Below are 13,200 nucleotides of genomic sequence, written 5' to 3'. Positions count from 1 at the left end.
GGTGGCTTTTCTGTTACTTGTAGCCCAAAATATCCTAACAGAATATTCGTATCATCTTTTAAGTAATGCCAAAGACAACTGATTTGTCCAATGTAGCTCAACAGGGGTGTGATGTAAGTGGATATCCCAGAAAAAAATGAAAATTCTGAATAACCTAAAATTTTTTAGCAAACCAAACTCTCTCCAGTGTATTAAAAACTCTGGAAGTATTAAAATGAGCTACAATCGATCCCACAAAGAACTGTTACTTAAAAAAACAAAAAATATTGGGGCATCTGGGTGGCTCTGTTGGTTAAGTCTCTGACTTTGGTTCAGGTCTTGATCTTGGGGCTCTGGGATTGAGGCCCCTAGGCTCCCTGCTCAGTAGGGGGTCTGCTTCTCCCTCTCCCTCTGTCCCTCCCTCTAGCTCATGCACTCTCTCAAAAAAAAAAAAAATAAAAATCTTTAAAAAAAGAAAAAGAAAATTTGGGCACCTAACTGGCTCAGTCGGTAGAGTGTACGGCTCTTGCTCTTGGGGTCATGAATTCAAGCCCCACATTAAGCATAGAGCTTACATAAAAAAATAAAAGAAAAAAAAAGAAAATTCAAACTAGTTACCATTTATCATCAAATGGGAAAAACAAGTTTTCATAGTCATACCCAGTTTTGGCAACATTTTTGGGAATCTCATTTACAGCTGGTGGGAGTGAAAACTGGGACATTTCTGGAAGGCATTTGGCAATGCATGGCAGAAGTCTTAAAATAGCGCTTACTGTTTGACTCAGCAGTTCCCTAGAATTTATCCTAAAGAATAGTCATAGATGTCAACAATGATTTTACTAAAAGCACTAGCATTACAGGATTTTCGTCTTTTTTTTTTTTTTTAATTTTATCCATTGATCTTAAGAGAGTGAGTGTGGAGGCAGGGGGAGAGGCAGAGGGAGAGAGATACTCTTAAACAGATTCTGCCCCCAGCATGAAGGCCAAACAGGGCTCAGTCCCATAATCCCAAGATCACCACCTGAGCTGAAACCGAGAGTCACATGCTCAATACACTGAGCCACCCAGGCACCCCTAGAGGATGTTTTTAAAAGCCAAAAATTAGGAACAAACTAAAAATTCCAAAGTAGGGGAATCAATTAAGTTATGAAAATCTGCATGATGGGATACACATAGCAATTATAATTATCAATATTTACATACCATCTCTGCTAATTAGTATCTGTATCGCCCATAAAAAGCTAATTAATCTCTGCCTCAATTCCCTTTTTTTTTTTTTTTTAAAGATTTTACTTGACAGAGAGAGATCACAAGTAGAGAGAGAAAGGAGCAGGCTCCCTGCCTAGCAGAGAGCCCGATGTGGGACTCGATCCCAGGACCCTGAGATCATGACCTGAGCTGAAGGCAGAGGCTTAACCCACTGAGCCACCCAGGCAGCCCTCAATTCCCTATTTTAATGGGGTTTTTGTTTTTATAGAAGAGCACTATAGCCTAATGTCCTGAAAAGGTGATATAAACAAACAAACAATAACAACAACAACAAAAGAAGGGTATAAACTAGTATATAAAGAATATTTTACAAAATAAATATATCTTGGGGCACCTGGGTGGCTCAGTAGTTAAGTGTCTGCTTTCAGCTCAGGTCATGATCTCAGGGTCCTGGGTTTGAGCCCCGAATCAGGCTTCCTGCATGGCGGGAAGCCTGCTTTTTCCCTCTCCCACTCCCCCTGCTTGCGTTCCCTCTCTCGGTATGTCTCTGTCAAATAAATAAAATCTTTAAAAAATCAATCAATCTCATATATATTTATAAAATAAAGATTAAAAGTATATATAACAGAATAAAGATAGTATATCTTTTTGAATTATAGGATGACAGGTTTTATTTTTGTATTTAAAAATTTTTTGGAGCACCTGGGTGGCTCAGCTATTAAGTGTCTGCCTTCGGCTCAGGTCATGATCTCAGCGTCCTGGGATCGAATCCCATATCAGGCTCCTTGCTTGACGGGGAGCCTGCTTCTCCCTCTCCCACTCTCCCTGCCTGTGTTTCCTCTCTTGCTGTGTCTCTCTCTTTAATAAATAAATAAAATCTTTAAAAAAATTTTTTTTTTCAATGAATGTGATACTTTGGTTAAAGGTAAAAACTATCACCTCTATCAGAATTAAAACTAAAAACTGTCATTTTTTTTTTGGTCGTTCCAGCTGGTAGTGAATCCATCCCAAATTAGCAGGGTGATAAAGAATTGGAATCACAGATGTTTCTCTTCATAGCTTTTATTACCACACAGTACAAGTTTGCAGTCTTATACACAAATAGCAAAACAAGTAAAAGCTTTCCTTTCTAAAAGCTAATTTATTCCAGTTTCCCTTCCTTATACAGAAGGACTGGATAGAGTCTTGTTATCCTAAGTCTTTCATTTGGAAAGGCTGTCACAGAAGTGAACTTGCCACATGAGGAAAACTGTACAGAACCAGCGAAGTTCTCATTCTCCTTTCTGGGGGAGGCACCCGGCTGGCAGTGGTGAAATGGAGCCTTTATAACATCTTCTTTTTTGTAACAGGTGAGGTCAGGCCCCGGTGGCAGAGAGACTGTCTTAGTCACATGAGCCTCTTGGGGTCTATTTTCTCTAGGTGAACCAGAGGTTTCAGCTGCTCAGCAAAGTTCCTCATGTCATCAGAGACCATGTCCTGACCAGCTGGGGCAACAACACTTAGTTCCACAAGATAGGAAAGTGACAAGGCCTCGGTGCTGTCTGTGTTTCCTGGCACCAGGATGCGGAAGATCTTGTACACCATAATCTTCATGATACCCTTACGGAACAAGTGACCCTTGGCGACAAACTCATGGTCCATGCGGAAGCCCATTTCCATCAAGAAGTCAGTGAGGTTCTCAGATGTTGCAATGTCTACACAATTGCGCACCAGGGCATGGCGGTTCTTGTCTCCCATTTCTGGCTGTCCCAGGTAACGCAGATGCCAGGGTGCTCCTCCCCTGTCCATAGAACGCCGGGCCCTGAGAACAAATGGACTAGCCTGCTGGCCCTTAAGGAGGAATACCATCTCGTGGTCAAGGAAAGTCTCAGGTTCCATGTTATCACACAAACCACGAAGGCGGTGGATAAGGCTTTCCAAACTGTGATCTAGAACGCTTCCTGAAGAAGGAAAGAGTATGGTTGAGTCCTATCTTTCATTTTGGGTACTAGGATTAGCAAAAGATTGAAAAAACTTAAATGAAAAACCTCAATGGTTTAGTGCAATGTTTGTAAAGCATAGGTCCAATATATGAGATTTCAGAGAGGTTATGCTGCCATGGCAGCATATGAGAAAGTTTATGAGAAAGTTAACCCTCTTTCAGTTTTTTGCATTATCTTAGTTGGTACAGGAAAGCCTTTAGGCCTTCCCTAAAACACTAATCGCCAGTGGGCTTTGGGCTCAGAGGCCTCAACAACCACAGTATCTATCTAGAATAATAATAATACTCCTGTCGTTTACTTGAAAAGTTATCTTCTATTTCTAGCAACACAAGTTTTCTATCTATATTATAACATTTCCTTTTTATGTAACATATTTAAATACAAAGGAATGAAATGCTCCATAGAAATACACTGATCTTTGCTCTCATTTTGTTCATCTTCCTAGCGGCATCTGACATAGTTGTCAGATTATACCCACCTTGAAATCTACTCTTCCCTTGGCCTCTGGGACACAACTCTTCCCTTAGTTCTTCACCTAACTAATTGACCATTCCTTTTAAGTTTACTTCGGTGGGTCTTTCTCATCTTCCCCAAACACTGGAGGATCCTAGGACTCAATCCTGGTCCTCTTTATCAACAATCTCTTCCTTCCAAAGTGACCTAATTTGGTGCTATGGCTTCAAATATCATTTATGCCCTGAGGACACCTGTATTTATCTCATGAGCTATAGACTCATATATCCAACTGTTTTCTTTATCTTCGTGTGTTCATATCCAATTGCTGGCTTTTCCTCCACAATCTTACTCCTCCTGCAGTCTTCTCCATTACGGTAAATGCAAACTCTGTGCTTCCAGTGACCCAGGCTCCAAACCACAGAATCATCCTGACTCCTTTCTTTCCCCCATCTCATATCCTATCTGTAATTTTTTAAAAACTATGTGCAGAATACAACCATGTTTCACTTCCTCATTCATTTCCATCTAGTCCAAGTTTCTCTAATTTCTTACCTGGTTTTTGCAATAGCCTGCTTCTACCCTCGCCTGCTTCTCTTCTATACACAACAGCCAAGAGGTCTTTTTGAATAGAAGGCAGATAAGAACACTCCTCTGCTTAGGACCCTCCAATGGCTTCCCGTGTCATTCAGAATAAATCCTAAAGTCTTTACGATCATCTACAAGGTCCTATACATTGTGGACTCTGCTTTGCTACCAGTCCAACATCATTTCCTTCAACTATTCCCCTAGATCACTCTCTCTAGCTACAGTGATCTTCCTATTATTTCCTGAAAATGCCAAGTACTTGATAAAGTATTTCTCTTCAGAGTCTCTTCCCATAGTCCCTACACTTAGAAAATTTTTCTCACCAGTAGCTGCATGCATCGCCCCATCACTTCCTTCAGGTCTTTGCTCAAGTGTCACTTTATCAGAGAGGTCTTTTTAAATCACCCTGAACAAGATAACACACATCTCTCCAATCTCTTTCCACCTCCCTGCTTTAGTTTTCTTTAGCATTATCACCTCAATTCTTTAGTCATCTTTCAATATATCAGTTGTATACTGATACTTTATTCATCTTTCTCCCTCCACTGATGATACACCAATGCTAGTAACGTATTCAAACATTTATTGACTAAATCTGTTAAAATAAATAAGACTATTGTTACTAAAGTAAATACTGATAGTGAGACTCAAAAGACTGAATTTTTGAGAATGGGGAGTGTTGTAGGAAAAGCAACAGATCAGATCCCAGTAATCACAGGACAGAAGATCATGGGAGCAGGGAACAAGTCCTACATTCAATACATTGTACCCTACATTCAGGACAGTATCAGAGATGTGTTTGTTCATTCCTCAAACATCTTTTCTTAAAGATTTTATTTATTTACTGGACAGAGAGAGGGAGAGAGCAAAACCAGAGTGAGTGGCAGGCAGAGGGAGAGGAGAAGCAGGCTGCCTTGTCAGCAGGAAACTCAGTGCGGGGCTCGATCCCAGGATCATGACCTGAGCCAAAGGCAGATGCTTAATGGACTGAGCCACCCAGAAGACCCCATTCCTCAAACATTTGTCATTGTTGGTTCATTCAACATATACTTTTTGAGTGCTATTCTAGGCACTATGCTAGGAAGCTGGGGTCCATGCCCTAAGGGAGATTACCATTTAGTGGGGGAAACAAAAAATAAATAAGTAAGCAAACAGTAATACAAGGAAATAAAAGGAAGATGGAATAGAGAGCAACTGGTGGGGATGGAGAAGAGAAGACCTTTCTGAGGGGCTGGAGTCAAAGAAGGTCTCCCTAAGGGGATGCAACTGGGCTGAAAACTGAAGAATGAAAATGAGGCGGTTCTGTGAAGAGCTGGAGAAAAGTACTGGGCCAGGGGGATCTTCAAGGGCTAAGGCACAGAGGCAGGAAAGGGCTTGGGCAATTAAAGAAAATGGAGAGGTATCAGTGTTTGTGCCTGAAGTGCTCTGAGTGAGAAGGTAGAACCAAGTGAGGATTTGCCTGGGCCACAGCAGTGCAGGCCTGACATACAGTTCGTGGTGAAGGTGGTACTCTACGCAGAGGTCACTGGGCAACTATGGGCTCTGCACTTTATTGTCATCAAAACAGGGAAAGACATGACTGCATTCACATTTTCAGAGGCTCATTCCAGGACCACTGGTATGGACTCTTCAACAAGAAACAGTCATGAGGCAAAAAAGTGTAGCTGAGGGGAGACTGGTCCAAATGAAGAGAGACTTTTTAAGAGACACAATTATCAAATGTAATGCATGATACTTGATGGCATCTTGTTTAAAAAATACATTCTGGGCACAGCTGGGGACAAACTTTTGAATATGGATTAGATGTTAGGTGACATTAAAATATATTATTAATTTTCTTAAGATAATAATGATAGTATTAAGGTTATGAAGAAAAATATCCTTGTTTTTTAGATAGGCTTACTGAAGAGTTTAGGAATAAAATGTTACAAGTCAGAAATTTTCTTTTTTTTTAAGATTTTATTTATTTATTTGAGAGAGAGAGAATGAGAGGGGAGAGGTCAGAGGGAGAAGAAGACTCCCCGCTGAGCAGGGAGCCCAATGTGGGGTTTGATCCTGGAACTCCAGAATCACGACCTGAACAGAAGGCAATCGCTCAACCAACTGAGCCACCCAGGTGCCCGCAGAGATTTTCTTTAAGAACAGCAAAAGAGGGGAATATGCCTGGCTCAGTCAGTGGAGCATGTGACTCTTTGATATCAGACTTGTAAGTCTGAGCCCAAGGCTGGGTGTAGAGATTACTTAAACATACAGTCTTGGGACGCCTGGGTGGCTCAATTGGTTAAGCCACTGCCTTCAGCCCAGGTCATGATCCCAGGATCCTGGGATGGAGTCCCGCATCAAGCTCCTAGCTCGGCCAGGAGCCTGCTTCTCTCGTTGCCTCTGCCTGCCACTCTGCCTGTTTGTGTGTACTCACTCTCTCACTGAAAAATGAATGAATAAATAAAATCTTAAAAAAAAAATCCAAAAAACAAAAAACATACAGTCTTAAGGGGTGCCTAAGTGGCTCAGGCAGTTAAGGGTCTGATTCTTGATTTCAGCTCAAGTTATGATCTCAGGGTTCTGAGATCAAGTCCTGTTTTGGGCTCTGTGCTGGGAGCGGAGCCTGCTTAAGATTCTCTCTCTCGGGGCACCTGGGTGGCTCAGTGGGTTAAGCCTCTGCCTTAGGCTCAGGTCATAATCCCAGGGTTCTGGGATAGAGCCCCGCATCAGGCTCTCTGCTCAGCAGGGAGCCAGCTTCCCTTCCTCTCTCTCTCTCTGCCTGCCTCTCTGCCTACATGTGATCTCTGTCAAATAAATAAAATCTTAAAAAAAGATTCTCTCTCTCCCTCTCCCTCCACCAACTTCCTGCCCCTCCCTCTCTTAAAAGAAAAAAAAAAACTTAAAAAATAGTGAAAGAAAAAAGATGTAGCAAATATGGCAAAATGATACAAACTGAAACCTAGAGGATAGAAATGGACTGTTCAATGTATTAGTTTGAATTTTTAAATAATAAAACAATTATTTAAAAAGATGACTACCGGGAATGCCTGGTAGGTCCCCTACAGCAGGTACTCCAAAATATTAATGATGTCTCCAGTGACAGGCATCATGGTGATCAGAGGTGCCTCCATGCTGTCTGATTAAGTTGAAGACAACAGAACTGGTTTAGGAGTCTCCAGTCAAGTGAAGCACAAGAAACACCTGGAGAAGTGTTACATTGATACCAGGCTCAATTGGTGGAGCATGTAACTCCTCCCCACATTTTTTTTTTTTTTTAAGATTTATTTGAGAGAGAGCACACATGGGAGAGGGGCAGAAGGAGAGGGAGAGAATCAGACTCTCCACTGTGCGCAGAGCCTGACATGAAGCTCAATCCCAAGACCCTGAGATCAGGACCCGAGCCAAAATCAGCAGTGAGACACTCAACAAACTGAACCACCGAGGCACCCCTAGAATGCAACTCTTGATCTGCGCATCTTGAGCTCAAGCCCCACGTTGAGGGCACAAAGTTTACTTTAAAAAAATAATAATAATAAATAAAAAATAAAAAGATGACTACCTGTTGGTGTAGGAAGAGACAGAGATAAACAGAAGTAGAAACAATGTAATAAGTAAAAGGTTACTAAAATAGTTCAAGTCCCGGAAGATAAACCAGTGTAGGGCATTGCAGGTGGAGAAAATACTTATTTAAAATATATGTTGAGGGGCACCTGGGTGCTCAGTCAGTTAAGCGTCTGCCTTCGGCTCAGGTCATGATCACAGCCTCCTGGGATCAAGCCCTGCATCAGGCTTCCTGCTCAGTGGGGAGTCTGCCCCTCTCTCTCCCTCTGCTGCTTTGCCTGCTGTGCTTTCTCACTCTCTCTGTCAAATAAATAAATAAAATCTTAAAAAAATATGTATGTTGGAAGTAAAACGAATATGACAACTTAGAGATGGACTAGATGTGGGAATAAAGTGAAAAGCAGAGATGGACTCCTAAATGCTTGGTTCATGCAACTGGTGAATGACAGTGGCACTTACTGGGTTGGGAAAGACTGAAGAGTTAGCTTAAGAAGTGAAAATTAATAACCTAATGTTATTCATATTAAGTTACCAAATGGATGATCTGAAAGTCTAAACTCTTGCATGAAACATTATCTGACCTCCTGAAAATCACTACTCTCTCTGGATCTTGAGTTCTCCTATCTGGACAAGTTATTTTACCTGCCTTTTTTTTTTTTTTTTTAATTTAGACTCTTTTAATTTTATTTTAAAGATTTTATTTGAGAGAGAGAAAGAGACAGAGAGAGTATGAGTGAGGGGTGGAGAGGGAGAGAGAGAAGCAGAGAACTGAGCAGGGAACCCAATGTGGGGTTTGATTTCAGGACCCTGAGATCACAGCCTGAGCTGAAGGCAGATGTTCAAGGACCGAGCCACCCAGGCACCTCTCAAAGCAGAATCTTGAAGAGATATTTGCACCCCCATGTTTGCTGCAGCAATATTCATGATAACCAAGAGGTGAAAGCAACCCAAATGACAGATGAATAAAGAAAACGTAGTATATCCACACAATGAAATGTCATTCAGCTTTAAAAAGGGGGATCCAGTCACATGCTACAGTAGGGATGAACCTTGAGGACATTATGCTAAGTAAAACCAGTCAGTCATAAAAAGATAAACACTGCATGAGTCCACTCATATGAAATATATAAAGTAGTCAAAATCAGAAACAAAATAGAAAGGTGGTTGCTAAGAGCTGAAGGGCTGGGTGGGGGGTGAGGAGAAGGAGCAATTAGTGTTCAAAGGGTATACAGTTTCAGTTCTGCAAGATGAAAAAGTTCTAAAAATCAGTTGTACAACAATGTGAATGTAATTAACACTACGGAACTGTACACTTAATTTAATGTGTTTGTGTCTGTGACCATAATTAACGTTTAAATTCTTTTAAAGAAGTTGCTATCTATTGAGTGCCAGAAATCATGCAGGCTGCCTCTGTATAATAGCCTCTCATCCCCACAGATGATGAACAGAGAGAGGAAAACAAGTCATCCAAGTTGCCTGGTTCACTTACCCTGCAGCAGGTACTCCATCATATTAATAGTGCCTCCAGTAACAGGCATCATGGTGACCGGAGGTGCCTCCATGCTGTCTGATTAAGTTGAAGACAACAGAACTGGTTTCAGAGTCCCCAGTCAAGTAAAGCAGAAGAAACACCTGGAGCAGTGTTACACTGTTAATACATTAGAAGGGCAGAGAAACAACCGACCTGCTTGGGTCACTGGCCTTGATATCAAAAGTTTCATTCATCCATTCAAACTATCTCAGTAACTGCTCTAGGCCAGTTTCAGGAACCGATACAGAAATATACAAAGGAGTCGGGGTCGTGAACTTACAGCACAATCTTCTAGTCTCAATATCTGAAATCTCTAAAAGTTTTCTGTGCAATCTTGAGGAAGTCGTCAAACCTGGGACTCAATGTCCTCCTTATAAAAAGGGACCAATGATATTTAACCCCAGGACTTTGTGGCTCGGGCCTGGAATAACATTCAGAACTAAGAGGTGACTTAAGAGACTTTGTCTACTCTTCCATCTATAGATGAAGACACTGGGACTCGGAGAGGGGCCCAAGGGCACACAGCAAGTCGGTGGCAGAGTATGATTCAATCTAGAATCTAGGCGTTCCACCTCTCTGAAAATGCCTTTCAAAGAGAGCGAGGCGGAACCATGAACTTTTTTTTAAAAGAATGGTTTAGGTCCCCTTAAGCCAGCATCAAAGACGCGTACCAACTTACACTAGAAACACGCCTCCGAGCGCACTCTAGTCTCTTTTCGTAAAGTGGGTAATATATTCACCCCAGTACCTCGGAGATTTTAAACAATTAACCCCGAACCCTAAAGTTAAAGCCCTCTGGAAAGTGCAACACCTCCTCCCCGTCTTCCCACTTCCGGCAAAAAACGGACGTCACGTAAATCGTGACACTGGTGCCCCACGACGTAAGGGTGCCGAGAAGGGATAAAAATCTCCCTCTTTGCAGCCTCGCAAACAGAAGCGCATGCGCGAGACGTAATGCCGCTGTGTGGAAGATGGCGGACTCCTTTGGAGGGTCTCCTGGGATTTACGAGGGGGCTTGACATCGTAGGCCGTCCTCTAGGAAAATACAATTTCAAATTTGATGATCTGGAATGTTGTAGTCTAGGAAATCTCTTGAAATTGACAGGGGCAAAAGAAAGCCTGGGGAAGGGAGCAGTGGAAAACTGGGAAAAGAGAGGCTTACAAAACGGATTTTTTTTGCTGGGATACCTGAGGGTGAAAAGACTCCGTTTACTGCGAAGCGTAATGTTCTGAACAATTAGAGAGCTCAGCAATACACTTAATATTTGTTCACTTTACCGTATATGTTTTACTTAATTTGAAAATATAGGGAGATAAATAAATAAATGTTTATTGAATGCCTGCTAATATTTGTCAAGCATATAAGGTGCGGACAAAGTGAAGACTAAAGTGAAGTGAATGAGGTACTCTTCTGGAGTAAAAAAAATTAAAGGGACACCAGAAACTCAGTGGCTAAGTTAAACACTGTTTTAGTGCAGTATTTTACAAATTTAATGCAAAAATTGATGAACAATATATCAATTTTAAATTTGATCCTCACAGCAGCCCTATGAGTCAAGTAGAATTATTACCCTAATTTTACTGATGGGAAAACCCAAGTGAGTTGTCAAACAACATGCGAAGGAGAGGAGAGGCTCTAGTACCAATGTAAGCCATTGACTTCAGAACCCTCTGTCTTAATTACTGTACTGTACTGGCACTTCGAGCTCTAGTCCCTTTGCTGTAACCTTCCCTACCTCCCATTCATTTTTTAAAAAATATTGAACATTTCTTGGAAGTCTATAGACTGTTCTAGACATTTTGTTAGCTGTTAGCTCCATCTCTACCCTCAAAAGGGTTTATAGGTAAGTTGTTGGAATCAGAAGGTTAAACTGAGTCTGTACCATGTAATATGATTCAATAGGAAAATGAGATATCAGGAACTCAACCCCTTTGGAAGCAAGCAAGACACTTGGTCCATCCTGGGGACATTAATGGAGGATTCCTGGAAATGGTAATCAAGGCCCACTTGAAGGATAAATAGTTGTTAGATAAAGAAGGGAGAAAAGGAAATTTCAGGTGAAGGGAACTGCATGTTCAAAAGGATACAGAGTTAAATAGAATTAGGGCTGAAATAAATGAGTCTGGGGAAGGAGTAAGGCCCAGGCCCTGGAGGACTTTGTGTGCTAGACTTAACATCTGTGAATTTTAAAAAGATCACTCTGGCTGCAAGGTGGAGAAAAGCTTAAGAAAGGAGAACCTGGAGAAAGAAGACCAGTTTAGGAGCTTTGGCACAACTTCAGCTGAGAGATAATTATAGGACAAAAGACAGATTTTAAAAATACAGAAGAGAATGATTTGATGACTAACCAGAGCTAAAGATAGAAGGAGTCACAGGTGTCTAGATGTCTACCTTGGGTGGACATGGTAGTGCTTTTTTTTTTTTTCTGAGCTAGGAAACACAAAGCAGTGTGGGTGAGGCAGGAAAGATGAGTTCATATGCAGATATATTGAGCATGAGGTGTCTATGAAACACCCAGGTGTTGGTGCCCAGACAGAGTTCAAAGGAAAGAGAGAACTGAGCTGGAGGCAGCCCTTTCAGAGTCAGAGCCTCACAGATGGTAGCTAAAGACATGAGAATAAATGAGATCACCCTGAAAGAGTGTGTAGAACCTTGCTCAGGACTCTGAGAGTTATTAAGGCCGCATATACCCCAGGGCTTAGGATGTGCCCCCTGATCAGTCTGTGATTCACAGTGTTGGACAGAACAACAAGCTTTCAGTGCTATGATGATTGGAGGAGGTTGTAAAATTGCTGTCCCTCTTTTTTCCTATACAGACACTAATTTCAGAATGGAAAGTCCAGTGAATTAAGGGTCTTTTGAGGCACCGCGGTATTTATTCAAATTTTAGCTGTTACTTCAAAATAGAGTTAATTTTTTAAAAAAAGATGGATTTGGGGGCGCCTGGGTGGCTCTGTGGGTTAAGCCTCTGCCTTCGGCTCAGGTCATGATCCCAGGGTCCTGGGATCGAGCCCCGCATCGGGCTTTCTGCTCTGCAGGGAGCCTGCTTCCTCCTCTCTCTTTCTCTGCCTGCCTCTCTGCTTACTTGTGATCTCTCTCTGTCAAATAAATAAATAAAATCTTAAAGAAAAAAAAGATGGATTGGAAATGGGTGAACAAAATGTAAAACTTGGACAAAGCCTACGAGTTATAGGCATGGATTTTTCTGATAAGGATGTCACGAATAGGGGTGCGTGGGTGGCTCAGTGGGTTAGGCCTCTGCCTTCAGCTCTGGTCATGATCCCAGGGTCCTGGGATCGAGCCCTGAGTCGGGCTCTCTGCTCACTGGGGAGCCTACTTCCCGCCCACCCCCTGGCCTGTTGCTCTGCCTACTTGTGATCTGTTAGTCAAATAAATAAATAAAATCTTAAAAAAAAAAAAAAAAGGATGTCATGACTAGACCCCAGAATGGGACTCACTTCTGTCCTCTGCCACTCTCCAGCTGTGCACCCTTGGGCAACTCATTTCCTCTCTCTGGACCTCAGCTTCCTTTTTGGTGAAACAAAGATAAAAATAGTACTTTTTAAGGTGGAATTTATAAAAATAGAATGAGATGTTTATGAAACAGTGGGCATAGTGCCTGATTTATTATAAGCAACCAATAAATGGTAGCTATTATTGGTATTATATCTTGTATCTCATTTGTGCAAGCACATTCTGTCTTATTGGATATATCTGTGTATGCCTAATCTCCCTAGAACAAACTGTAAACATCCTGAAAGGAAGAATCATTATTTTCTGTACATATGTGCGTCTTAGGTTGGGCTGCTATAACAAAGTGCCATTTACTGAGTGGTGTATAAACAACAGAAATTTATTTTTCATAGTTCTGGAGTCTGGAAGTATGACATTAAGGGTACCAGCATGGTTGGGTT

At 41.7% G+C, this 13,200-nt stretch overlaps 1 protein-coding gene across 7 annotated transcripts; it reads right to left on the bottom strand.

The window, feature by feature from the left end:
• Positions 1-2,234: 2,234 nt before the first annotated feature.
• On the bottom strand, positions 2,235-10,123 carry MED18 (mediator complex subunit 18). 7 transcript variants are annotated; one of them, XM_045064050.1, is made up of 3 exons: positions 9,566-10,123; positions 9,244-9,402; positions 2,235-3,128 (listed from the first exon to the last, which is right to left on the bottom strand). In XM_045064050.1, exons 2-3 carry the CDS (start codon positions 9,314-9,316, stop codon positions 2,575-2,577), a joined length of 627 nt encoding a protein of 208 aa, XP_044919985.1. In that variant the 5' UTR covers positions 9,317-9,402; positions 9,566-10,123; the 3' UTR covers positions 2,235-2,574. The 7 variants fall into 7 exon arrangements, with proteins under 7 accessions (XP_044919985.1, XP_004741082.1, XP_044919986.1 ...); XM_004741025.3 differs by having other exon boundaries at positions 9,244-9,386; XM_045064051.1 differs by having other exon boundaries at positions 9,244-9,321.
• Positions 10,124-13,200: the final 3,077 nt, after the last annotated feature.

Source organism: Mustela putorius, unplaced genomic scaffold (assembly GCF_011764305.1).
Source record: "Mustela putorius furo isolate JIRA1106 unplaced genomic scaffold, ASM1176430v1.1 tig00003853_pilon_pilon_pilon, whole genome shotgun sequence".
Taxonomy (NCBI): domain Eukaryota; kingdom Metazoa; phylum Chordata; class Mammalia; order Carnivora; family Mustelidae; genus Mustela; species Mustela putorius.
This window is presented reverse-complemented; position numbering and strand designations above follow the sequence as displayed.

What these genes read in the sequence shown, in the direction of transcription:
- MED18 (XM_045064050.1), bottom strand. Translation starts at nt 9,316, where the DNA reads ATGGAGGCACCTCCGGTCACCATGATGCCTGTTACTGGAGGCACTATT. An exon ending in GATGGAGTACCTGCTGCAGG is followed by an intron (nt 3,129 to 9,243) that starts GTAAGTGAACCA and finishes TTCCTTCTTCAG; the next exon opens with GAAGCGTTCTAGATCACAGT.